The following is a 26,253-nucleotide window of genomic DNA, read 5'->3' as shown; positions in this document are numbered from 1 at the left end:
AACCCAGGCACCCCGAATGGTCCTCCGAGCCTACCAGGAGCAACCCGGGCCCACGGCGCTGTGGAAACAGGCCTCGCTTCGGGAGCGGCTTCCAAGCCATCTGTCATCCGGACTGCCCAGAACCGCCTCTGGCATCTGGTCACTGGCTCTGTGTGACTTACGAAGGGTCCTGCCCAGGCACACGGTCACCCGAGTCCAACTTCTTGTTTGGGGGCCACACCCAGCGGCCTCGAGAACAAACTTTTAGCGAGGAAGACTTTAAAGCGAGTTCTCAGGGCCAGCGAGCTAGCACAGCGGTAGGGCGTCTGCCTTGCATACAGGACGGACTGTGGTTCAGGTCTCAGCATCCCATAGGGTTACCGAACCTGCCTGCCAGGAGCGATTTCTGAGCGCAGAACCTAGAGTAACCCCTCAGCGCTGCCAGGTGTGACCCCCAACCCCAAAGTAGGGCTGGGAAGAGGTGCGGGAGCCAGGGAGGGTGTAAACCCAGGGGCTTCCTTCCTGCTACCACTCACCCAGGAGAGCGCTTTGACAGTCGGGACCCCGAGGGGAGTAGGATGCAAGTTTTACATTGGGCCCTGCGAATCTCACTGCTTTTTGGGGGATGGACTAATAGCACAGCGGGTCAGGCGTGTTTGCCTTGACCAGGCTTTGCTCTCCAACATGCCATTTGGTCCCCAGATCCTGCCAGAAGTTATTTCTGGGCACAGAGCTAGGAGTAACCCAAAAGCTACCGAGTATACCCCAAAACCAAAAAAAAAAAAAAAATCTTGCAAGAGTAGAGGTTGAACAGTACATTTGGGAGGGTACTTGCCTTGCACGTGGCCTACCCAAGTCTAAACCCAACACCCATGTGGCTCCCTCCAGCCAGCCAGGACCCCTGAACATATGTGCAATGTAGTACAAGAACAAAAATCTCAAGATTAGCTCCAGCTTTTACTCATGTTTCAGAAGAGATAGGGCTTACACCAAACTTGAAGGAAGCAACTGCAGGTGTGGCGAAGACATGCAATTCTGTTCACAGAAGGGCAAGGCAGGGCTGTGCTGAAATCTCTGGCTCTGTGGCCTGCCAATTTTGACTCTTACTTAATCTAACAGTAAGTGGATGTCTCCAACAGTTTAATCAGCAGATTCTAGCAAACACCACAGGCTGGATGGCCCCAGACCCTCCTAGTGTGATCAGTTGGCCCCACCACCAGCTCCCATAGTGTCCACCAGGCTGGAGCCAGAGCCCATGATGGATTCTAGGTTTCATAACCTCATGCAAGAGAGAAGACATAGATGTAAATTAAATCATCATTACTGCAAAGAATGAGGGCCAAAGCTAGTACAGTGAGTGAGGCAATGGCCTTTATCCATGACTGACATGGCACCCCATATAGTCCTGAGCTGCCAGGAGTGATGCAGAGTAAAGAGGACTTGAGCACCAATGGGTGTGACCCAAAAACAAAGCAAAAAGCTCTGAAGCCCAGAGATGGGTGACAAAGTGAAGAGGAAAAAGGGTGTGATGAGCAGGTCTGTGAAACATCAAATGGAGATCTAAGATAATTCCTGGGGAGGGGGTCTGTTTGGAAAGGTTTGGAAGATTGGCAGCCAGCATAGCCAATCAAAGTGAAAACAAAGCAGCCCTCAGCCTCCACAACACCTGGTAACAGCTTGGGGTCCAGATCCAGGCTGGCTCAATCACTTTGTAGAAAAGCAGTCCTGGGCTCAGAGAGCAGGTCAACACCCAGAACTTCACACCTCACACCCAGGACCAAGCTAGGAGCTTCGTGGAGATTGGACTAGGTCTGGAGGTGAGTGGGCTGGTGTGAGGTGCAGAAGTTTCATCGGGCCAGTGGCCCTTCAATTGGGACTTTAGGTAACTTGGACCCTGACAGTGTTTGGGAACTGACAGAAGGACCCCGGCGACAGACCAGGGCATGGGACCATGGCTAGGCTGATGGCATTTGCACCAGGAGGTAGTTAAGACCACAGCTGTTTGTTACCTATCAGGGGCAGCAATGACTGAACCTCAGCAGCAGGGATCAAGGATGGCCCTATACGGTTAAGGACACTCTGGAAGCAGTGAGAGTGCATGTGGCCAAATCACAATAGCAAAGGGGCCAGAGTGAGAGCACAGTAGGGCGGGCATCTGCCTGGCACAAAACTAGCCCAGGTTTGATCCCTGGCATTCCATAATGTCCCAGGGCCACAAGGAGGGAACCCCTGAGCAGAGAGCAGGGTGTCAGGCCTGGGCGTGGCCCCCTGAAAAAAGCAAGAAAACCAAACACACTGAAAGCTGTTCCCTCTCTGGACACTTTTTGTCATACCTGTTAGTACTCAAGACGACATGAGAAGTGCCTTAAGCTCTTGCTCTGTGCTTGCCTCACCTACCTGGGGCAGAATGGAGACTTCATCTTGGGATGATGCAGACTAGCACTTCGGCAGCAGGACTTGAGGGAGCATATGGTCTGGATCAGTCTACCCAACTCATGGGGGCTGCAGAGGTACACAGACGTGGACAGAAGCTCACCTCCTCCGCACCTTGGCATCTACTGACACTGTCAACAATGGCAGAGCCTGGGGCCGCTGTTCCATATGAACTACTCTCAGTCCCAGCACAACCAAGGCCTGCCTGGCCCTTCCGAGGCCATGCCCCCTGGTACAGGCACCCCACCCCGTGGACTCCACATCTGACCTAAGCTAGAGGCCTGGGTGTTGGAGATGCACCAGTGCTCACGGCATAAGGCACAAATACGGGAAGGTGACCAGATCAAGGTGGGCCAGCAGAGGGCAGCAGTCAGGTTCCATAGAAACAACTTCTGGGGCAAGAGGACCCAGACCCAGATGCAGATGCAGACCCAGAGCTGGTTTGGCCTGGGAGTTCTGGGGTCACCGAGGAAGCTGATCTGCCTGCTGTCGCTGCTGCTGCTTCAGTGCCCTGTAGGCCAGCACCACGCGCTCCCTCTCGGCCCCCAAGATCCGCTGACGGGCCAGTGAGGTGCTAGGGGGCTGCATCACAACCCCACTACTGGGGCTCATGCACATTTTCAGCAATAGCGACTTCTTGCCAGGCTGGGGAGAGAAGACAACCCATGGCCAGGAGTCAGTGAGAGAGAGGGCTCTCTGGACAGACATACGCCCACAAGCACGAGACACCCAGACAGAGACAGAGATGCACCCAGACATATGTGTACGCATCCTACACCCAAATAGATGCAGATGTACCACAAAGACACACACACACACCCCTTACCTGGTTAACACTCTTGCTGGCCCGGGGCCTGGCGGTGAGCTCTGGGGGTTGCAAAGCCACATCCCCGAACTTCACAGGATCTGAAGAGGAGAGTGTCAACCATCAACCCAACTGGCAGCGCCCAACACTTGGGCAGACATGAGGCTCAGGGAGTGTTACCGTTTTGGGGTTTTTGACTTTTGTGCCACAAACCGGTGGCGCTCAGGGGCTACTCCCTGGCTCTGTGCTCAGAAATTATTCCTAGCACTCAGGATGCTAGGGATCAAACTCCAGTTGGTCATGTGCAAAGCAAATGCCCTATCCGCTGTGCTATTGTTCTGGCCAAGGGCATTACCTTGAAGCAGCTGCTGCTCCATTCTCTCAGCTGCTTTCTCTGCTTTCCGTTGCCGGATTTTGTCCAACCGCCACTTCCAGAACCTGTGGAAACCATCGCTACTGAGTGCCTGGAGTCCCATCACCAGGCTCAGGAGGTGCTAGAGTTCCATGGCCTGAGAGGCTCCTGCCGAAGAGCTGAAAGGCTGCACCTCTCCCCAACCTCCTCAACCCTCCCCGCCACAGGGTGACCCAGGCCCCAGCAAGTATCTGCCAGGGACTGTCCTGGGGTAGTGGGTGCAGAGGTCTCCTGGCATCTCTGATATGGAGGGAGGGGTGGCGCTGCCCCCACCAAAGAATCTTCCAGACCAGAGTCCTGCTTTTTATTTTTGAAAGTCTGTGTACTGAGAGAACTGGGGTCACATCTGGTGGTGCTCAGGGGCCATGTGTGATCCCAGGGAGGGCTCAAACTGGTCGTGATACCGAGTAGGGCAAGAGCCTTAGCCCCACTACCTCTCCAGCTCCCTTTCGTTGGTTTTTGGTCTCTACCCAGCAGTGCTCTGGGCTTACCCCAGGTTGTGTTCAGGGATCAGCCTGGCAGGGTTAGGGCGACTAGATGAGATACCAGGCATCAGCTGTGTGCAAGCCCAGTGTCCTAGCCCAAACTATGTCTCTGGCTGCCACCTCATTTTTATTACTTGAGTTTGTAGACCACACCAGCAGCGTTTGGGGATCAAACGGGGTCTCCATGCCCAGTGTCCCTCATGGGGCTGGCGAAAAGTATGTGCTAGAGATGATATCCTCACGGTTCAGTGGTGGCTACTGTCAGTTTCTGTTCCAGGTTGGCATGGTGGCCTCCCTGATAACTGGACAAGGATTAAGACACAAGAACTTTCCACCTTCAACTACTCATGGACATAAGCAAGATGAGCGGATCCCTTCCAAAGTGGGACACCACCCTCAAATAGGTGGCCAGGATCTCACCTGAGACCTAGGGCTAAATCCATCTCCCCTACTTTACCAGGAGCAAGAGGCTACAGATGACCCAAATGTGACACTGAAATTGATGCTGGTATAGGGAGACCAACAGTCATTGGTGAGCCAGGACCCCAAAAAGGTTACCCTTACCAGAAAGATTGCCATGAGCTCCTTTACTACTGTACTATAACAACTGCTCACTTCTGGGTCCAGGACCTGCTGGGTCAGAAGCCCCTTGAGCCCAAGGACCTGACTTCTCTCCAAGCTCTACCCAGATGCAGGCCCTAAGGTCCCATACCCACTTACGCTTTCTTGCGCTCTGACTTCTCCCGGGAGTCCACAGGGGCCTCGGGCTGGCAGATGGGCTGATTACGGCTAAGGAAGATGACGTGCTGGGCCTCTTGCTCCATGCGCTGCACATATGCCCGGTCAGACTCCCGTTTCTTCTGCTTAAACTTGGGCACTGGGATGTCCGATACTGTCCCTTTTGCTTCCTCCTCCAACGTCTTTTGGAAGGTCACCTGGGCTGCAGATACAGGAGCCCCAAGAAGAGTGTGGGTTTGGGCCAGAAGCAGCAAGGATGGAGGTCAGAAGTGCTGCTTCGGGGCCTGAGACATAGCCTGGAGGTAAGGTGTCTGCCTTCCATTCAGAAGGATGGTGGTTCGAATCCCGGCATCCCATATGGTCCCCGTGCCTGCCAGGGGCAATTTCTGAGCGTAGATCCAGGAGTAACCCCAGAGCACTGCCGGTGTGACCCGCCCCCCCCCAAAATAAGAAGTGCTACCTCCACCATAGAGTCTTCCAGTCCTGGGACCCACTTTTTATTTTATTTTTCAGGTTTTTGGGCCACACCTGGCAGCACTCAGGGGTTAACCCTACCTCTGTGTTCAGAGATAGCTCCTGGCTTGGGGGACCATATGGGATGCAGGGAATCAAACCCAAAACTGTCTTGGGTCAGCTGTGTGCTAGGCAAACACTCTACCACTGTGCTACCACTCTGGCCTCTACTTTTTATTTTTCAAATTACATGAGCTGGAAGGGCTGAGGTCACACCTGGTGGTGCTTGGGGCCATGTGTGGTCCCAGTGTTCAAACTGGGCATGGTAGTGAGAGGGTAGGTGGCCTTGAAAAAGAGGAGGTGAGGCTGGAGAGACAGCACAGCGGTAAGGTGTTCCTTGCAAACAGCCAACCTAGGACCAATGGTAGTTTGAATCTGGTCATCCTGTATGGTCACCCGTGCCTGCCAGGAGCAATTTCTGAGCACAGAGTCAGGAGTAACCCCCAGCACTGCTGGGTGTAGCCCAAAAACCCAAAAACTCGAGAGAGAGAGAGAGAGAGAGAGAGAGAGAGAGAGAGAGAGAGAGAGAGAGAGAGAGAGAGAGAGAGAGAGAGCGCCACTCTGGGTCCACAGACAAAGCCATGGTAAGAAAAGCAAAGATAAAAAGAAGAAAAGCAAAGATGGGGCAGGTGAAGGGGTCCAGAGACCTGCACATCTCCCTTAGCAGGACCCCCCAAAAAATAGAACTTAGAGCGACTTCTTCATCAGACCTCAAGGGTTTCAGGGAAGGCACCAACAAGGAGCCCCATGGAGTTTGGAGTGTGTGAGCTGGCAGCACCCACAGAAGAGGTTCAGCTAGCTGGGGGGGGGGGCGGAGGAACTCATGGAGCCCCAGCATATTAGCCCCACATTAACACAGACGTTATGAAGAAGCTGTACGAAGGCTGAAACCTTGGCCCTCGCATTGGGAAACAATGTGCACCCCAAAGCCGCACCCTGGCTGCACCTGTCTCCAGGCACCTGCGGGACAGGTGGGAGGCATCCGAGGGATTCTTTGGGTGTTTGTTTCTGGGTTACACCTGGTGGCGCTCATAAGTCACTCTTGGCAGGCTCGGGGGACCCTACGGATGCCGGGGATCGAATTGGCTGCGTGCCGGGCAAACGCCCTCCTACTGTGCTGTCGTTTTAGTCCATCCCGGGAAGGCCTGGGGAAGCGCAACTCGCCGTGTCCGCGGGTGCAGACGCCCTTTCTGGACGCTGGGCGGGCCCATGGCGCCTCACCCGCTTTCCTCCTGCTCTTGTTGCTCAGCGTGGTCTTCATCTCCTGGCGGCTCCTCATGATCTCCCGCAGCCGGAACGGGATCTCCTGCTCGTCCCCGTCCTTGGGCTTGCTGTCCACTTTCTTCTTCTTCTCTTTGCTGCGGAAAGAGGCGGGTGAGCGCACAACGACACTGGGAGCGGGCCGTGCGACGCGCTCACCGGCGGGCGCTGGCAGGGGGCAGAGGGGTCGGGAAGGCGCGGGGCGCTGATACCCACCTGCGGGGCCCGGAATATGGCGCCGAGCGCGGGCTCCGACCCTCCTGAATCTGCCGCCGCCGCTGCTGCTGCTGCTGCTTCTGCCTGCGACGCTGCGGCCGCCCGGGTCCTCCAGGCCCCGCAGACGCGGACACTCGCCGCCCCGCAGCTGCCATGCTTGTTTGTGCCCAGCACTTCCGGGAAGCCACTTCCGGTCCGCACGTAGTCCCGCCCCGCGACTTCCGCTCAGAGCAGGGTCGGAGGCCGGTCCCGCTCCCGAAAGGCCACTTCCGGCGCCTGCGCGCTCGGGTGCTTGAGGTCCCGCCCCGCGACTTCCGCTTCCGGCGCCGGTGAGCCGGGCGACTGCGGCGATGCTGATGCGGAGAGTGGCCGGTCACGGCCGGGTGTTGGCCGCCGCCGCCGCCGCCGCCCGGGTCCCGGCAAGTATCGGCAGGGACGGGGCACGGCTGGCAGCTTACCTCGCCGCGCCCTGCGTGCGGGAAGGGCCGTTCCGACGTCCCAGGGAGTGGCCACCGCAGGGCCCTGCCCTTTCTGCAGCCCTCCGGGCCCGTGCACCGTCGTGGGGCGGCGGCCTTAGCCCAGCACCGCACACCTTGCGGGTGTCCCCAATCCCCCTTCACTGGCCTACCTCTGGAAACCGATTCCGGGCGCAAAGGCGCCTTTGGGCCCTGCCTCGGGGAGCCCCAAGTCCCCGCGCTCAGGCCTCCCCCCTCTTCCCTTCACTCATGGGTTTGTTTGGTTCTCAGGGGCCCCCCCACATGAGAGGCCTTCCCGGAGGGGACAGCATTCTTCGTCGGCCCGCGGCCCGAATCCCAGCCCACTTAGGCCACCGAGAGTTGGCGAAGGACCACGGCGAGAAGGGCTCCGAAGCCGGGCCAGGGCAGCTCGAGTCGCCAGCATCCGACGCTGGCCCCGCGAAACTCGGGGCCCCCTCCCCGGACCTCCAGCCCCCGACCAACTGCTGCATGAGTGGCTGCCCCACCTGCGTGTGGGTGGCCTACGCCGAGGCCCTGCTGCAGCACTACCAGGACGGTGGCGAGCGCGCCTTGGCCCAGCTGGAGCAGCATGTGGCCGACGAGAACCTCAAGGCCTTCATCCGCATGGAGATCCGGCTCCGCGCTCGCGGGCCAGGCCGCTGAGCGGGGAGGGCCGCTGCTGTACCCCCAATAAACCAGCTACTGAGGGGCAAAGTGTAGTCTGTGCCAGGCTCAGACCGGGCATGCTCTCATCTTGGCACCAGCCTTGGCTGTGACCTTACATTTGCCCTACATATGCCCAGCCCAAACTGACTGCCCAGAGGTCAGGCCTGCTAACCCGCAGCGACCTGGGGGACCCACTGCACAGATGCCAGGTCTGTGACCTCAGTTCTGGACGGTGGCCTTTAGCCCAAGAACCAGCATCCTGTGGGCCGATCCCCAGAGTATTCCACTAATGCTCTCTCAGCTTCCAAGCTCAGGCCTGGGATGCCACTTGAGTTCCTGTGATGTCTTAGGAAAGAGCTGGTCTTGGAAGTGGCCCGTAGGGCAGGGGACATGGGTGAGCAGGGACCACTCCCCCAGAACAGGCAACAGGAAGTGGCTTTGTCCTACTGCAAAACTGCATAGTGTCCAGACTAGGGAGGGGAGGGGCTGGTTATGCCAAGTGAGTTCACGGCCATCAGACTGGTCTGGACTGGAAGATAAGCTCCAGTACTCCAAGCTTGTCTACGGAGGCAGAGAGCCCTGAGTCCCACCCCACTGGATGTGGCCCAAAAACCAACACAAACAGCAAGTTCTGGGTGCTTTGGTTTTACTCAAAGCTAAGCTGTGAAGTGAAAGAAGGACATTGTGGTTCTGGCTTTGCTCTTAACCCACCAGCACCACATAGGCTCCTGCAGGACTGGGAGCTGATCCCTGCCGGGTGCAGTTCCAACCTCCGTCCCTAGAAAAACAAGACTGTCTGGTACAGGGATTCTTCTGAGGGGGCTCAAGGCTCACTCCAGCCCCACACGGGTTTAACTCGGTGTATAGGAGGGACTGTGGAGCCCTACTGGTAGCGCAGCTTCAAGTTTGGCCCCTCAGACGGCAGGTGTCCAACTACAGCTCTGGGGCATGTGGGGCTGTGCCAACCTGCAGGGCAGCAGCAGTGCCCACTGTCCTGGCTGTGTGGGCAGTGGTGGTGCCTTTGTCACCCGCCTTTCTGCTATACCGCTGGGTTTGTAGGGAACTGTGCCATGTGCCGGCATCCTAGTCCTAGAGCCTTGTTCTAGGATTCTTTGTGTTCATGTGTGAGCCTGTACCTGCAGCCTGTGTGCATACAAGGGCACGTGTGAGCCTCTGAGGTACATCTATATACACAGTAACCTGTGCCTGAGTCGTACATGTACCTGTGCCGTGCACATAACACTGGCTGGGATGTGTACCTGGGTGTGTGGGGGTGCTCATGTATACATGGGCATGATTATGCCTGTGTTTTATGTGCCATGGCACGCGTGTGGGCAAATCTCGTGGCTGTGCCTATCTATGCTTTGCGAATGTATATGTGTTTGCAGAGGTACACGTGTGTACATGTATTGGCGTGCACATACATGGACATGCCATGGGTGGATCCATGGGTGAGCACATGTGTAGAACAGCTATCCACTGTGACTTTTTTTTTTTTTTTTTGCTTTTGGGGCATACCCAGAGGCGCTCAGGAGTTACTCCTGGCTCTTCGCTCAGAAATCACTCCTGGGGCCAGAGTGGTGGCACAAGCAGTAAGGTGTTTGCCTTGCCCGTGCTAGCCTAGGATTGACCATGGTTCGATCCCCGGTGTCCCATATGATCCCCCAATCCAGGAGCAATTTCTGAACACATAGCAGGAGTAACCCCTGAGCGTCGCTGGGTATGGCCCAAAAAACAAAAAAAGGAAATCACTTTTGGCAGCTGGGGGACCATACGGGATGTCAGGGAATTGAACCTGGGTCAGTCCAGGTTGTCTGTGTGCAAGGCAAACACCCTACCACTGTGCTATCGCTCCAGCCAGGCTGTGACGTTTCAAGCTGACCTCACATAAGCCGCTTAGCCTGCGCAGGATAAACCCAGCAGCCCCAGGAGGACCAGGCTGGTGCCTGTGATTCGCAGGTGAGCAGGTGAGTGGCGCCCTGTGCTTGCTGAGCTGAGGCTAGGGGCCCCTGCCCATGGCCAGCATCTCCACACCCTCACCCTCAGCCTGTCAGGAGGACCCTGTCTCTGCAGCCAGCAGTGATGGAACCCCCGTGTTGGGACCCTGGGGAAGGGGCTTGGGCCATAGTGCCAGCCCTGCTGTCCTGTTTCGCATTAGTCAGTGCCTGTCCTTGGTGTCACCTGTGGGGTGAGACAGTGCAGGAGGTGCAGCAGGTGGCACTGCCCAGGGGAATCCAAGCTCTGTTAGCCACTCAAATCTTCTGGGCCCAGAGCAACACTCGGATTAGTGTCCCAAGCCAGGGCTTGGTCAATGTCATGACTTTAGGCACCTGCAGTGGGAGACCCTAGGACAGGGGCAGTTTTCTGGTCCTTGTCCTTCCTCATGCTGTTCCACCCCCTCATACAGCGGGAGCAAGGGACTGGGAGCTGAGGGGCTGGAGTGGGTCTGATGGACTCTTCCTGTTGCTACAGCTCTAGGCACCCTGAGCATGGAGCCGCCCAGGGCAGAGATCCGGTCAGCCACCAGGGTGGTAGGGGGACCCGTCACCCCCAGGAAAGGACCCACCAAGTTTAAGCAGCGGCAGACCAGGCAGTTCAAGAGCAAGCCCCCCAAGAAAGGCGTCCAGGGGTAAGCAGAGCTGGGGGGCTGATGAGGGTGTCACAGCCCATGTGCGGCACAGTGGGACACACATCACCTCTTCTGGTATGCAGAGCAATTCATAGGCACGCTCGGGCCCTCCCACTCAGCACACCCCTGAACACACTGACCCTGCACATTGCCTGACTCTCTTGTGCTTGCAGGTTTGGGGATGATATCCCAGGAATGGAGGGCCTGGGGACAGGTAAGGTGGTGGGGTCCCTGTCCTCCCCTTGCTTTCTGGGGTCCAGGTGTCCTCAGGGTCATCCCTTCCTGGCTCCTGGGTTCGCTTCCACCACAAAGTTGGCCCCTGTGAGGTGGGGAGAGTCCCCCGGAGGAAGCTCCATGCTTGCTCCCTCCCTACAGACATCACGGTCATCTGCCCCTGGGAGGCCTTTAACCATCTGGAACTGCATGAGCTGGCGCAGTACGGGATCATCTAGGGACGAAGGCGTTGGCCAAGGCCACCCACCTGCCTGCCCTGCATTCCGCAGCCATGCACCCCCTGGCCCATACACTCCCATTCGCCCACCTGTAATGCCCAGCACATTTGGCCTCTGCCCCCCCACCCCCGGCTGACATTGGGCCCTCTTCATGCTGCTCAGCCCCCTGCACGGACCCCTTGTAGCCCCAAGTAATGGCTCAGTCCCACCTCCACCATATCTGTGCTGTAGCTCCTGGCCAAGAACTCCCAATATCTGGACTTACTGTTTCCTGAGAAATAAACTCTGGGTCTGCTTTGCAGTGTGGTTCTGGGAACATGCCAGGGTCTGGGGGTGGGGGTGAGGTTGGGAGGTTGGGGAACGTCCACCCAAGCATCACCTCCACTCACAGGCCAGGAACAGCTGGTGCTGAGGGGGCCTGTGGGTGTCGCAGGGATCTAAGAAGGATCTGTGCACAGAGGTCACTGTCCTGACCCAGCTGACCTACACTGGGCAGAAATGAGCTGTTCAGCGACGGCTCTGAGTGGGTGGCCATGTGGTACTTGTTCCCACTCCAGGGAAGTGACAGATGCCTTCAGACCAGCCTCACCCAAAGCAGTAGTACAGGTATGGTATGGGCTGGACCGGCAGGCTGCCCGTGTGGTTAGGGCCACGAGGCTGCAGTCGAACCCTGGAACCTTCCAGACTGTCTTGTTTCAGGCTGGTACCAGGCTGGATTCAAAGCCTTGCCCTGTCCAAGTACCAGGCTATGTTGGGCCCAGAACCTGCCACACCTAGCCCCTCTCCGGCTGTTCCTTGCGCTGTGCTCGGAAATGACTCCTGGTGTCCTCAGGAGATAGCGTGCAGGGATAGTACCTGGGTTGGCTTCATGCAAGGTGTGTACCCTAAGGTCCTCCTCTCTCCAGATCCTCACTGCCCAACACTCTGTTCTGTAGTCCACGTATTCTTCCCTCATTTTTATTTGGGGGCCACAACTGGAGATGCTCACAGGTTACTCCTGGCTCTGCCCCCGGAATCACGCCTGGTGCTACTTGGAAGGACCGACCCTATAGGACCTATGGGATGCTGGGGATGAACCTGCGTGCAAGGCAAACGCCCTCCCCTTCTTTATCACTCTGGCCTTCTTCCCTGCTATTTCCTTTGATAGCCTTTTCTGGGGACCAGGTAGACAAGATGACAGCTGTCAAACACCATCTGCCACTGTCTTGAAGTTCTTTCCCATTCTAACACCTGCTCCTGTGGCCTGGGAAGAGCCGGAGAGATGGAACAGCAGGAAGGCACCTGCCTTGTTCGGAAAGCTTGTATGGCTCGGAGCACGGCCAGGGCCCGTCCCACCGCAGCCCCAGGAAACGGTGTCTGGAGCCTGCCCTGGCTGAGCTGAGCTGGGAGTCGGCCCAGAGCCCCTCAGCGCGTGGCCCACAAACGGACACGCGAAACGTGGGGCTGGAGCCAGAGCACAGCGGGGAGGAAGCTGGCAACCCTGGAGCCTGTCACGACTGACCCTCGAGCACAGACCGCCTCGCGGAGGAACGCGACCGAGCACGCACACGCGCACGCGCAAACTCGGAGCCAGCCCGTCAGCTCAGCCCGCAGCGGGCGCCTTTCATTCGAGGACGCGCACGCCGGCCCCGCGGCCGCGCACGCAGACGCCCGGGGGCGCGCGCAGACGCCGGCGCTGCTTCCGCTCGCCTCGGCCGCGCGCTCGGCCGCCGCGCCTGCGCAGCGCGTCGGGCCGGAACCTTGCGCCGGGAGGCGGCGCGGCCGGGGGAGCGCGTTGGGCGACGCACCGGACGTGGCGGCGGGCCGGGCCGGGGCCGGGGCCGGAGTGAAACTGGAGCGGCGGTGGCGGCGGCGGCGCGAGGCCGGGGCTGAGGCCGGGGCTGCGAAGCCGGCGGCGGCGGCGGCGGCGGCGCGGGGCCCGGGCCCGGAGGCGGGCGCGGCCGCGATGGCCGAGAGCATGGTGAGCGCCGCGGGATGAGGCAGCACATTTGGCCCGCGCCGGCCCGGCTCCGCCACCGCCGCCGCCGCCGCCGGCACCAGGCCCGGACGCAGCCGCGGGCGATCGGCCAGGGCTCTCCGCCTCGGGGTGCGGGTGCTGGTGCGGGCGCTCTCGGCGCCCCGCGATCCGGCCGGACGACCGGCCCCGGGAGGGCTGCCGGGACCCGAGCCGAGCGGGGCCACCCCGGCCCGCACCTAGGACGGGCCTCGGGCACAGTTGGCGGCGTCTGCTGCAGCCCGGCCTGCCGGTGGCACCGGCCTCTGGAAGCCGGTTGTGGCCTTGACCCCGCAGAGCCGAGCGTGGCCGCCCGACTGGTTTGCAGAGCCGCCCGGGCAGCCAGCGGGATGTCTAGGTTGCGAGCTGCTAGGCTGGGGGCCAGAAAACTGTAGCAAGAGCCACTTTTTTAGCATTTGCACTTCTCCCGGATGACCGAGATGTGACAGTCTGTTGTAAAGCGAACGTAGGGGGAGCTCTGCACTCGGGGATTATCTTGGGGTTCAGGGGACCATATGGTGTGCCATGGGGTTGAACTGGGTCAGCTGCGTGCCAGGCCCACCCTGTGATCTCTTGGGCCCGCATTTGTGTGCCGGTTGTGGTGGGTGCAGGGAGGAAACACCTCAGGCTCAGCACCTTCTGACACATCCCCGAGTCAGGGCGTCTGGGCGTGGTACAAGCGCTGCTTCTGCACTGGAGTGGGTTGGAGCCGGTGAGTCTCCTGGCACGCCTCTGCTTAGGCCATCCACTGCCCCGCCAGTCCTGACTGTCATTGTTGTTCTCGTTTCTCACTGGCTTGGTCAGAGGTGAACAACACAGGAAGTTCCTTGGGATGCCACTTGCAGCATCCAGGTGGAGGTGGAACAAAGCCAGGAAGCCCTCAGGGGCTGGGCCCAGAGAGAAAGCACTAGAAGGGCAGGGTACTTGACCTACATGCACCAGCCTGGTTTTGCTGGCCACCAGGTCTCCTCTCTGCACAGTTCTTGGGGACGGGTTGCTCAGGGAACAGGCCTTTGGGGCTCCTGCATGCTTCCTTTTGTGCCCAGCTAGGGCTGGGTGTGTGTGTGGAGGCGTGCTGGTCTTTTGGTTAATGTGGGACTGGGAGAAAGTGTGTGTGTGTGTGTCTGTGTGTACTTTATTTTCTTTGTGTTTATGTGTGTGTACTTTCTATTCTTTGCTGCATTCGTCCAGAGCGTCTCCTGTGTCTCTGATGGCCTCACTCACTCCTGGGCCTCTTGTTCCAGGAAGGTCGGGTCAGGCATTCCCAGGGGAAGGAGGGGTTCGGCTTTGAGGTTTGTTGACTGGAGTAGGCGCACTGCGTCTTTGTTGCCCTGGCTGTCAGCCTCACTTGCCCGCACAGTAACCACTATGCCTCGTTTCCAATAGATCATCCGTGTGCAGTCCCCAGACGGCGTGAAGCGGATCACGGCCACCAAGAGAGAGACAGCGGCGGCTTTCCTGAAGAAGGTACTGAGGCGGGCGGATCAGACAGGAGCCAGCATGGAAGGAGGGGGTCATGGGGACGGCCAGAGCCCTGGCCAGCCCTGCTTGGAAGACGAGCAGGAGGCACAGGCTCAGCCTGCATTTGGTGGCCCCTGAAGTGGTCCGTGACACCTGCCCCCACAGCAAGCCAAAGAACCAGCCCAGCTGCTGAGGACTGTGGGAGGCTGCACAGGGGGCTCCTGCCTGCACCCATTCCTGGCCAGCGGGGGCAGTGCTGTGGCCTCTGATGCCTTGTTGGCCATGGTCTGGGCCTTTCCACCTGGTGGGAACTTGGGGTCAATTCCAGCCAGACCTGACGACCCTCTGTTTCCAGGCCCCTGCCAACAGTGGCCCTGGATGCACCTAACTCAGTGGTTGCTCTTTGGTTCTGCCATCACAGCTCTTTCTGGAATATTCAGCAGTGCTGCCCACGCTTTGTCATGCTGGCTTTGACAGCACCCAGTGTCTGCCACAGGCCTACAGGGTAGAGGCCAAGGGGGATTTAGGTTATCCCCATCAGCTTGAGGTTAATGCTGGCGTTGGGGGCTGACCCCTATATGGTCCCTGAGCACTGTCAAGTCAGCCTCGCATTTTCATTTGATTTGTTTCCTTTTCCTCTTGGTGGACTTTGGTTCCCTGCTGGCCTTGGCCCAGGCAGGAGCGGGTTCCCTGTTCCCACAGATGGACCTCATGGGCACTGCCCTGCCATTGGACCCAGGAACTCACTTCTCCCTGGCTTTTGCTTTGGTGGGGGGTCAAACACCATTGTCCGGGCCCAGAGAGATAGCACAGCGGTGTTTGCCTTGCAAGCAGCCGATGAAGGGCCCAAGGTGGTTGGTTCAAATCCCGGTGTCCTGTCCTGTATGGTCCCCCATGCCTGCCAGGAGCTATTTCTGAGCAGATAGCCAGGAGTAATCTCTGAGCACAGCTGGGTGTCCCCCCCCCCCAAAAAAAAAAAAAAACCACCATTGTCCTTGGAGGTGGCTCTGCTCGGGGCCTGGGATGCTAAGGTTACACCCACGTCAGCAGACACTGGAGGGAGGTCTGGGAAGGCAGGCTCCTCACTTGTGCCCTGCGCTCAGTCTTTTTGGACCCTGGGGGAGAGTCGGGGCCAGGCCTACTGGGCTAGCAGACTTCTCACTCCTCCCTTACTCGATGCTCAGGTCGCGAAGGAGTTCGGCTTCCAGAATAACGGCTTCTCGGTCTACATCAATCGGAATAGGACCGGGGAGATCCCAGCCTCGTCTAGCAAGTCCCTCAACCTGCTGAAGATCAAGTGAGTGGGGAATGGAGGCTGGGAGCTTCATGGGATCCCGCACCTAACCCTATTTAGAGCTGTGGGCCTTGGCTCCCTTGTGGGCTGAATGTGGCTTAGTTGGGGGCTGTCTTAGGGTGTCCTGCCCCCTGCCCACACACCCCCGCCCCCCCCCCCGTGGATATATCTTTCTTTGGCCAGCTCTTTCCGGGACACTGTGGCTTCAGGCTCCACTGGACCCCCAGCTGTCGCCTCTGTTGGGGTGACAGGGCCTGTGCCATCAGCTCTGCCCCCTCCTGAGTCCTGGCCCAGCTGTGTCTTGTGCTGAGCATCAGTTCTGGGCTCCTATGCGCATTGTGTGCAGATCTATCCTGAGGGGCTTATCCTTGCCATGCTGTGGCCTGGCCTCTCTCTGAGCTGTCCTGGGCTGCAGCCTCAGACCTGGGCCGAGAATGGCCGGTGCTCCCCTCAGACTGGAGGACTGAGGGTCAGGATCATTGGCAGCCCCTTTGTCCCTGTCCCCACTTCGGAAGGAGCATGAGGACAAGGGCATCTCTCCCTAGAGGGGCCCTTCGCCGTTTCCTTAGGGGGCTGAGGACCAGGGTCACGCGGAGAAGTGACGTGGCACCTTGACCGTGTCTGCGTGGGGACAGTGGTGGGAGTTGGCGGCATGTGGGGCTGGTCAATGAGCAGCCCTTTACCCTCACTGTCTCTCTGGACCTGTTGGCTCTTTCCATAGGACCCTAATCCAACCCACTGAGTTCAGTCCTCCAGGGCCCTATGGGTGGGAGGAAACTCTGGCTGGGCCCTGTGCTGTGTGGCAGGTCACTTAGGCCGACTGTGTCCCCCCAGGCATGGGGATCTGCTGTTCCTCTTCCCGGAGAGCCTGGCTGGCCCCTCAACCGAGATGGAAACGTCGTCCCCGCTGGGGCTGAAGGCGGCTGGTGCGCCCAGTGTGGTGGAAGACGAGATCGACCAGTACCTCAGTCGGCAGGATGGCAAGATCTACCGGAGCCGAGACCCCCAGTTGTGAGTGTGGGTTACTGCGGAGACACAGCTGTGGGCCAGCCCTGGGCAGCTTTGCCTGTGCCACTCTGGGCGGCTAGGAGCATTTGTAGCACCTGGTCTTTTCCACATGCTTTGTCGGTGGTGCAGCCATTCGGTTGGGTATAGTGCTGGAGTTGCCACTCCTGGGGTCTCCTAGAATCTGCTCCTCTTTGTCTCCCAGGGCACAGTATGATGGCGCTAGGGTCTGCCACTGTGGGGGCGTTTAGCTCACGGCCCAGCTTTGGACGTGTGGACACATACACATGGAAGCTTACATACATGTGGACACGCACATTTCCTACATGTCTTCTCAGCTTCCTGGGCTCCTCAGTGCTGCTGTTGACATCTGCCCCGATCCCGCTGTTTTTCTGGGGTCTTTGTTCCCCCCTGACCAGCTGTGCCATCTCTGTGCTCTGGAGGCCTCACCCGGGCTACAGCAGGGCTGCTCCCAACTCCGTGTCAGTCACTTCTGGCCGTGCTGGGCAGAACCACCACTGCATGGCCTAAACTTGGGCCATGGCCCACCCAGCTCGGAACCTGCCTCCTGAGACTTGGAGGGTCTTGTTTTTTTGTTTTGTTTTTGTTTTTTGGGCCACACCCGGCAGTGCTCAGGGGTTACTCCTGGCTGTCTGCTCAGAAATAGCTCCTGGCAGGCACGGAGGACCATATGGGACACCGGGATTCGAACCAACCACCTTTGGTCCTGGATCGGCAGCTTGCAAGGCAAACGCCGCTGTGCTATCTCTCCGGGCCCAGACTTGGAGGGTCTTGGCAGGTCCAGCCCAGCACGTTTTGTCCAGGACCTGAGGGTGGGTGGGGCTGGAGAGTCAGCTCCTGGCCACCCTCTGCTCTTGCACCAGTGCTCTGCCCACTGAGATCACCTCATTGCTCTCTCAGGTGCCGGCATGGCCCCCTGGGAAAGTGTGTCCACTGCGTCCCCCTTGAGGTGAGTACGGGTGCCACCTGCTCCTTCACCTCCAGCTCTGCTCTCAACCACGGCAGACAACCCCTGTGGGGGGTGGGCGTCAGCTCCTTAGTGTGGGTGTTCCCGCATAGGGTCTTCCAGTCCTCACAGGGCCTGACTGGGGTTCCCTCATCAAGCCCCTCAGTCCCTCCCAAGACTTTCTTGTGGCTCTGCCTTTTGCCAAGTGTCCTTGAAGTTCTGTGAGTTGGTGTGTGTGGGTTTGGGGGGGCCCTTGCTGACGGGTTGTGTCTGCAGCCATTCGACGAGGACTACCTGAACCACCTGGAGCCACCCGTGAAGCACATGTCGTTCCACGCCTACATCCGCAAGCTCACTGGGGGTGCCGACAAGTAGGGGCCCTGTGCCCTCATGGGGGCATGATCTGGGAGTCTTAGGGTTCCGGGGTTCTGGGGCCCTGAACTGGGCAGTGGAAGAAACAGTTGTGCTGCACCTAAGAGGCTCCCCCTGGGGAGGATGGGGTTGATGTTGGCTGCCCTGTGGAGTCCCTGGGGCTCTGTCAGCAAGCTCTGAGAACCTTAGCTTGCTATACCCCATTCCCCCAACCCAAGGGCTGCGTCCTCGCTATGCCCGTCAGGTGGCTGCTTGAGTGAGACCCTGATGTCGGAGACTGGCTGGGGGAGGGGGGACCGTGGAACATATCCTTGCATGTGAGACCAATAGCACCAGGAGAGGGAGACACATCCTGAAGGACCCTTCTGGGAGACCCTTGGCACCCGCTGGCAGAGGGATCTTGCCCCCTGTGTCTGCCTGGGGGTGCCTACACCCACCCGGCTGTGACCCGCAGGGGCAAGTTTGTGGCCCTGGAGAACATCAGCTGCAAGATCAAGTCGGGGTGTGAGGGGCACCTGCCTTGGCCCAACGGCATCTGCACTAAGTGCCAGCCCAGCGCCATCACCCTCAACCGGCAGGTAGGTGGGCTGGAGTGGAGGTTGCGCAGGGGCTGGGGTGGGGGAGTGGCACTCCCTGCTCTGCTTCAGAACCCGCTGTGCCGCAGAAGTACTGCTGTCTGCTGGGACACCGAGCTGCTGTCTTGTTTGTTTGCTTTTGGTCAAGGCTCGTCCTGGCCTTTGTTGCCCCAGCGACCAGGTGCTGTGCTGGGGGTTGAACCTGTGTTGATCCCACATGGCCAGGCCTAACCCTGCACAGTCTCTTGTCCCTTTGTTTTAAAAACATTTTTATTGGAGCAGAATGACAGGACAGTAAGGAGGCCACTTTCTTGGCACATGGCTGACCTGGGTTCTAACCCCAGTATCCCAGAGGGTTCTCCACAGCCCCCAAGAGTGATCCCTGAGCACCCCTTAGTGTAGGCCCAGAGTGTGGGAGTGGGTGGGCAGGTTGGGCATGCTGGGCCTTCCTGGGCTCAGGCGACCCTGCCCTCACGCTTTGCCACTGCAGAAGTACCGTCATGTAGACAACATCATGTTCGAGAACCACACAGTGGCTGACCGCTTCCTGGACTTCTGGAGGAAGACAGGCAGCCAGCATTTCGGATACCTGTATGGCCGCTACACAGAGCACAAGGACATCCCACTGGGCATCCGCGCAGAGGTGGCTGCCATCTACGAGCCCCCACAGGTACTGCTTTCCGTGCCACATACCTGGCGCGGAGGAGGGGTCCAGGCCAATGGGTGGGACCAGGAAACGTGAGTGACGAGGGACCCATATTTGTCTGCCACAGTGCACACAGTGGCTCCTTGTGTGGTATCGCCCATGAGCTGAGTCTGGTGGGCTGGGGTGCTTGTGACTGAGTGCTAAAGACCTGCCCCACATCTGTTTCCCCACAGGAGGAGCCTTGACCCTGCCCTGAGCCCCCGAAGATCCCCATTCTTTCCCCGTGTAGGTCAACCCTCTAACCAACCCTCTTTCCCTCTTCTGCCTTGTGTCCACAGATCGGGACTCAGAACAGTTTGGAGCTGCTAGAGGACCCCAGGGCTGAAGTGGTGGATGAAATCGCTGCTAAACTTGGCCTGAGAAAGGTACTGAGGTTCCGGCCTGTATTTTGCAGGGACAGTCAGTGTCCAGGCTTGAGGGGCCTTGGTTTGTGTCAGTTGGGGTTGGCCTGTGTCTGAGCCTGCTGGGGTCAGGCTCCCATGTTCTGGCTGCATACATTGTCCAACTCAGGGTATCTGTTCTTCCACTCAGCATGTTGTAACAGCCCTGTTCCATCACCCTGACTGGTCCCTCCCTCCCTGTCTCCAGCATCCCATGCGGGGGACCCAGGGTGAGCCACTCTGGCACCCCTCATGGCCATGTCGATCTCTGAGCCTCACGGGCCGTTAACCCCCACAGGTCGGCTGGATCTTCACAGATCTGGTGTCTGAGGACACCCGGAAAGGCACCGTCCGCTACAGCCGGAACAAGGTAAGGCCAGGCCAGCCCAAGGGCCTCAGCGACCCTGTGGGCCCTGAGCAGGGCTGTGGTCTTGGCCTATGCGGGACAGTCACTGCCTGGCCCAGGGTCTTAGGGCTCCTCATATTGGCCTTCATGAAGGAAGGAAAAGGTTTTCTCATTCAGGGCTTTTCCGGGCTGTGTTTGCTTGGGGGTGTTCCCAGGTCCTGCTCAGGGCTGCTCCTAGGACAGTGCTCCAAGGGACATATGAGCTGGGTTTGGGCCTCTGCTGCTGTGAGCAAAACCCGAACTCAGCCCTGAGACATGTGTCCCAGCCCCATTTCCTTGTCCCCCTCTGCAGGACACCTACTTCCTGAGCTCTGAGGAGTGTATCACTGCAGGGCACTTCCAGAACAAGCACCCCAACATCTGTCGTCTCTCCCCAGATGGGCACTTTGGCTCCAAGTTTGTCACAGCTGTGGCCACAGGCATGTAGCCCATCAGTCCTTGGGCTGCCTCCTTCAGACACGCCTCTTCCCTCTGACACTGTCCTCTTCCTGCTGTCTACTCTTCTGGGCCTCCTGCTGTACCTCCATGCACCCAGGAAACAGCTGTCAGCTGGTAGCATTGTGTGGGCTCTGCAAGCTATGGGCACTGCTGTGGGCGTTACCAAGACTACAGCAGCCCTTAGGCAGAGAGCACAGAAGTTCCTGGCCACATGGTCTTTGCCATATGTTGTGTATGTAAATGTTTTGGGGGATTACTATGTTGCTCACCCTAATCAGGTCCTACCCTAGGGTGGGGGCAGAATGCCAGGTCACACCCTAGGGTAGGGCACAGATTAGGGTGAGCAACATAGTAATCCCCCAAAATATTTACATACACAACAGCCATAGTCCTGCTGCTGGCAGTGCTTGTCATGAGACGCATCTTGTGAAACTGTTTGAGGCCAGATGGACAGTCTTGTTTCTTACTGGCATCCTGCTGTGTAGATGTTCTATCCTTTCTGATATCCTGCTGTGTAAATGGCTTGTCCCTATCATCATTCCTGCCATGTTCAAGACTGAGCACAGTGCAGGGGGTTGGTGGGGGACTTGGGCTTCCCCTGTGGCAGCCTGATCCCAGCCCTGTATCTTAGGGCTTTGGGACATCTAAAGTGGTGAGGCCAGGCCTGGTCTGGAGACAGGTGATCCAAGCTGGTCTGTGGGCCCTGGCCTCTTCCTGCCGGTCCGAAAGCCCATGAGGCCCTGTACCAGCTGCAGGCTGGCCACTGATTCCTATGTCCCTGCAGGTGGCCCTGACAACCAGGTGCACTTCGAGGGCTACCAGGTATCTAACCAGTGCATGGCCCTGGTGCGTGATGGCTGCCTGCTGCCCTGCAAGGACGCGCCCGAGTTGGGCTACGCCAAGGAGTCGAGTAGTGAGCAATATGTACCTGACGTCTTCTACAAGGTGAGGGCGTGAGTGTTGTGGGGGACACATGGGGGAACAGGAAAGGGGGAAGGAGGCAAGCAGCAAACGGTACCATCTGAGGTTGTCTACAATACAAGGTAAGGGACAGCCCACTGTGGGGCGGGGCCACTGCTGTCAGGACTTTGGACCTTATCAAGGCTCCTGGGTCATTGTCCCTGGGCTGGGGGCAGGGATCATCCAAGTCGCCCCTGGCAATGTCTGGCTTCCCAGCCCCTGCAGTGGGCCTCAGCCAGCCGCAGCTTCTACATGCCTGTCACTCCTCTTAGGCATTTTTTTTTGGGGGGGGCCACACCCGTTTGATCTCAGGGGTTACTCCTGGCTAAGCGCTCAGAAATTGCCCGTGGCTTGGGGGGGGACCGGACCATATGGGATTGAACCGCTGGTCCTTCCTTGGCTAGCGCTTGCAAGGCAAACACCTTACTTCTAGGGCCACCTCTCCAGCCCCTCCTCTTAGGCATCTTAGACTGGCCCCTCCAGCCTGTTGTGGGGAATAGTGGTCAGGGCTGACCTTGGCTTAGCCCAGAGGTCATTCCTATGGGTTTGGGTGTGGTGTTGGGGATCAGATCCAAGTCCACCATTGCAAGGCAGCTACCCTACTCCTTGGCCCCAAGGGCTTTCTTGTGTTAACACCATATCCAAGATGTCAACTCAGAATTTATTCTGGGATAAGAGTAGAGCTTGGGCAGATCTTGGAGCTTGGGTGGGCCTGGAGCTATAGATGGGTCTGCTTACCACAAGCTGGGTCCTCTAGGGAAGGCAGCAGGCCCTGGGCTTGAGGACTCCCGGGTGGGAAGCAGGGGTCTTCTGAGGCTTGCTGAGGGCTCTGTATGTTGATAGAGACAACAAGAGAGGAAATATGGCCATTGTCCAGTTTTTTATGAAAACCTTCAGTTCTTTTTTTGTTTTGTTTTTTGTTTTTTTGGGGGGGCCACACCCAGTAATGCTCAGGGGTTACTCCTGGCTATGAGCTCAGAAGTTGCTCCTGGCTTGGGGAACCATATGGGACACCGGGGATCAAACCGCGGTCCGTCCAAGACTAGCGCAGGCAAGGCAGGCACCTTACCTCTAGCGCCACCGCCCGGCCCCAATCTTCAGTTCTTTAGGGTTTATTTGTTGGGTCGGAGAGATAGCATGGAGGTAAAGCATTTGCCCTCCATGCAGAAGGTCGGTGGTTTGAATCCCGCATCCCATAAGCCTGTCAGGAGCGATTTCTGAGCGTAGAGCCAGGAGTAATCCCTGAGCACTGCTGGGTGTGACCCAAAAAACAAACAAACAAAGAATTTATTTGTTGAGCCTGTTTGAGTTGTGTGTGTTTGACATAATCAGCTTTGATTGTCACTTTATAATTAAGGAACATATGCTGGCCACTTCTGCCTGCAATCAAACTTTATGTTCTGTGAGTGTGGCAAAGGAAAATATCTCTGACTGATAGAAGCAGAGAAAGGAAGGAGAGAGAGATTCTGTGAGTGAGAGATTGTGATTCTGTGAATATGTTACTGGGAGATCCTTGAATCCTGCGCAGGTGAAAACCTGTGAGGACTCAAGCCCACAGCCCGGGCTTGAGGCACAGTAGAGTGCTCCCCTGCAGGCAGGCAGGCAGGAGGCTGCTCGGGTGTATGCAGCTCTGTAGTGGTCAGGTGCAAACAGGTGGGTGCAGAGGCTGCAGACTCGACCCACGAGCCCAGCCTGCCCCCCTCCCCCCTTTCCTGTCAGGACATCGACAAGTTCGGCAACGAGATCACCCAGCTGGCCCGGCCGCTGCCCGTGGAGTACCTCATCATTGACGTGAGTCTTAGTGGCCTGGGCAGCTCCCCGCCCTGCCAAGACCGCAGGGGCTGTTGGGGCACAGGGGAGCCACCCTGACAGGGACTGAGGCTGGGGAGTGTAAATGACACGGGTGAGGTCAGATCCCAAGATGTAGACGTCAAAGGTGAGGATGAACCCAGGGCGAGTAGAGCACTCACAAAGAAGCACCACCAGCCACTGGGAGAGTAACTCCCTTTATTTTAGGTGGAAAGGGGGTATTTATATATTAGTGGAAAGCAGAGTGCGGATTTGTTGGCCAAGCAGGTAGGACTGGAGGGGATTTAAACAGTGTGTAATTTGATGTTTAGGGAAGGCAGAGTAAGGGGATTAGGGAAAGCATGGGTGTGCTTAAGATAAGTAGCTATAGGAGCGGGAGAGATAGCATGGAGGTAGGGCATATGCTTTATACGCAGAAGTTTGATGATTCAACCCAGCATCCTATATGGTCCCCCGAGCCTGCCAGGCCTGATTTCTGAGCGTAGAGCCAGGAGGAACCCTTGAGTGTTGCCGGGTGTGACCCAAAAACCAAAAAAAAAAAAAAGTAGCTATAAGGGCGCAGCTCCAAGGTAGACGGCCAGTCTTTGTGGGGGGGAGGAGGACGGAGGCTGTCTAGTGCCCACTGGGTATCAGTCTCAGTGCCTCCTTCAGACCCACAGCAGCCCTTGCAGATGTGGAGTGGGACGGCTACATCTGCTCAAGTGGTTGCTGGCAGGCTGAGCTCCCAGGATGACTGGTCTGGACAAGGGGTGGGGGTGCTACAGGGTACCTGGGTAGGGCCGTGCCCTCTGTCCTGCAGTGGCTGGATCCCAGCTTCACCTGTCTCTCTCCCTCAGATCACAACCACCTTCCCCAAGGATCCCGTGTCCACCTTTTCTATCTCTCAAAACCCGTTTCCCATTGAGAACCGGGATGTGCTTGGAGAGACTCAGGTGAGCCCGGCCTCTGCCCTGGGGCTGTGATGCTGCTGGTGGGCTACTGCATCCTTCCAACTGTGCTGTCTCTCTTGTTCCATGGTCGGTGGGCATTTCTGAGATGTGGTCGTGGGGCCCTGCCAGATGGCCTTGGCTATCAGCATGTAGGGCTGCTGTATTGGCTGTGGGAGGTTCCCTGTGGGCTTGCAGCTGGTGTGTCTGTGAGCCTGGGCTGTGTAAAGTGGTGTTCATACACACATTGACCACATGCTATCTACACACACTACACACACACACACACACACACACACACACGCCATCTGTACACAGGTCTTAATGGTTCACATGCACAGTCTCAGGTCGAGCAGCAGCCCCTGGGGGTAAGCGTGGGGAAGGGGCACTGTGGGGAAGGTCCTGGTAACTGGCCCCTTCATCCCTGCCCCAGGACTTCCACAGCCTGGCCACCTACCTGTCCCAGAACAGCGCGGCCGGCTTCCTGGACGCCGTCTCCGATTTCCACCTGCTGCTCTTCCTGGTCACCAATGAGGTCATGCCCCTGCAGGTAGGGCTGGGCCCCGGGGCACGCCACCACAGCACCAGGCAGGCCTGGTGAAGGGCAGCAGAAGGAGAAAAGCCAGTTGGGAGCAGGAGGTGATATTCCTGTCTCCGTCCCTATCCGGTCTTGTCCAGGATAGCATCAGTTTGCTGCTGGAGGCCGTACGCACCCGCAATGAGGAGCTGGCGCAGACCTGGAGGAAGTCAGAGCAGTGGGCCACGGTGGAGCAACTGTGCAGTGAGTGGGCACATGGGACGCAGGGTGGGTTGGGGCACACAGGTCTGGCAGGTGGCCCTGCTCTTGTCCACAACAGCTGTGCTGCTGGAGTGGACACACCTCACTCGGGAGGCGGCCAGCAGAGGGTGGGAGGGCACCTCACTCAGGCAGCCCGGCCCTCTCCCCAGGTACCGTGGGTGTGCAGCTGCCTGGCCTGCAGGAGTACGGAGCTGCGGGGGGTTCCGCACACGATGCCTCGGCCGCCATGTGGGCCTGTCAGCACTGCACCTTCATGAACCAGCCGGGCACCGGCCACTGCGAGATGTGCAGCCTGCCCAGGGCCTAGCACCTGCTTCCCCAGGGCCCTCCTACCCTGCCAGGCTTCCTCCCCTGGGCACAGCCCGCGCGTCTGCCGTCTGCTGCTCCTGGGGGGCTGCAGCTGAGGGTTGGTTGCAACAACAGTTCCCGAGGTCCTTGCCCCGAGGACGCTATTTATTTTTTTAAGATAAAAACTACATAAAAAGGGAGTGAGACTCCACTTCCTTGCCCTTTAGTAAGTCCCTGTGAGTGTCCAGGGTGGTGGCGTTCAGTCAGTCCTCAGAAGAGACCTCAGTGCCTGAGACCCGTAGTGTGGCCAGGCCACCTCCCGGCCAGCAGCTGCCCTGCCACAGGGTGTCCAGGAATCTGGTTCCTTCCTCATGGGCTGGTTGGGTGGGACACCAGGACAAGGGGACAAGACTGGTCAGAACTCACACCTACTCTGGGGTCCCCACAGCCCTTCCTGGGCATGGGGAGCCCCAAAAGCCTCTTTGCCTTAAGGAGAGCTCCCTGCACCGCCATCTCCTGCCCATGCCTGAAGACGGGGGTATCTTCCTGTTTGCCAGCAGGGTGGGGGGGGGGGTCGTCTCCATCTGACCAGCCCGGACAGAGACTGCCATGAGGCCAACGAGTCACACCACACCCAGCCCGAGGCAGGTGGTCACATGTGCAGTCATCCTGCTGCCTATCTGCCCACCGTGCTCTGCGCCCCAATTCGGGCCCCACACCTATCCATTTGCTCTTGTCTTTTAGCTCAAGAAAGTCGCTATTTCTCGCTCCTGGGTTTGAGTCACTCTTTATTCAGTAGTCCACTTTCTC

At 58.3% G+C, this 26,253-nt stretch overlaps 4 protein-coding genes across 4 annotated transcripts; 3 read left to right on the top strand and 1 right to left on the bottom strand.

Annotated features, from left to right (window-relative positions):
• Positions 1 to 2,874: 2,874 nt before the first annotated feature.
• CCDC137 (coiled-coil domain containing 137) lies at positions 2,875 to 7,568 on the bottom strand. The gene is made up of 7 exons (XM_049768743.1): positions 7,565 to 7,568; positions 6,842 to 7,469; positions 6,587 to 6,723; positions 4,835 to 5,054; positions 3,573 to 3,655; positions 3,239 to 3,318; positions 2,875 to 3,057 (listed from the first exon to the last, which is right to left on the bottom strand). The coding sequence occupies exons 1-7, from the start codon at positions 7,566 to 7,568 to the stop codon at positions 2,875 to 2,877; spliced, it is 1,335 nt and encodes a 444-aa protein (XP_049624700.1).
• OXLD1 (oxidoreductase like domain containing 1) lies at positions 7,555 to 8,031 on the top strand. Its single transcript, XM_049777006.1, has one exon. The coding sequence runs from the start codon at positions 7,567 to 7,569 to the stop codon at positions 7,978 to 7,980; it is 414 nt and encodes a 137-aa protein (XP_049632963.1). The 5' UTR covers positions 7,555 to 7,566; the 3' UTR covers positions 7,981 to 8,031.
• Positions 8,032 to 9,769: 1,738 nt separating this feature from the next.
• PDE6G (phosphodiesterase 6G) lies at positions 9,770 to 11,150 on the top strand. Its single transcript, XM_049777055.1, has 4 exons — positions 9,770 to 9,950; positions 10,456 to 10,612; positions 10,786 to 10,826; positions 10,988 to 11,150. Exons 2-4 carry the CDS (start codon positions 10,473 to 10,475, stop codon positions 11,062 to 11,064), a joined length of 258 nt encoding a protein of 85 aa, XP_049633012.1. The 5' UTR covers positions 9,770 to 9,950; positions 10,456 to 10,472; the 3' UTR covers positions 11,065 to 11,150.
• Positions 11,151 to 12,959: 1,809 nt separating this feature from the next.
• NPLOC4 (NPL4 homolog, ubiquitin recognition factor) lies at positions 12,960 to 26,211 on the top strand. The gene is given in 17 exon segments (XM_049777173.1): positions 12,960 to 13,024; positions 14,444 to 14,524; positions 15,703 to 15,815; positions 16,647 to 16,823; positions 17,739 to 17,787; positions 18,061 to 18,155; positions 18,611 to 18,734; positions 19,222 to 19,401; positions 19,716 to 19,802; positions 20,116 to 20,187; positions 20,516 to 20,657; positions 21,446 to 21,606; positions 23,341 to 23,412; positions 24,267 to 24,362; positions 24,790 to 24,906; positions 25,035 to 25,137; positions 25,305 to 26,211. Coding segments are annotated over 17 exon segments (1,842 nt in total). The 5' UTR covers positions 12,960 to 13,009; the 3' UTR covers positions 25,463 to 26,211.
• The last annotated feature ends 42 nt before the right edge of the window (positions 26,212 to 26,253 follow it).

Source organism: Suncus etruscus, chromosome 1 (genome assembly GCF_024139225.1).
Source record: "Suncus etruscus isolate mSunEtr1 chromosome 1, mSunEtr1.pri.cur, whole genome shotgun sequence".
Taxonomy (NCBI): Eukaryota; Metazoa; Chordata; class Mammalia; order Eulipotyphla; family Soricidae; genus Suncus; species Suncus etruscus.
Note: the sequence above shows the minus strand (reverse complement) of the source record. Positions and strands in the feature narration are given on the sequence as shown.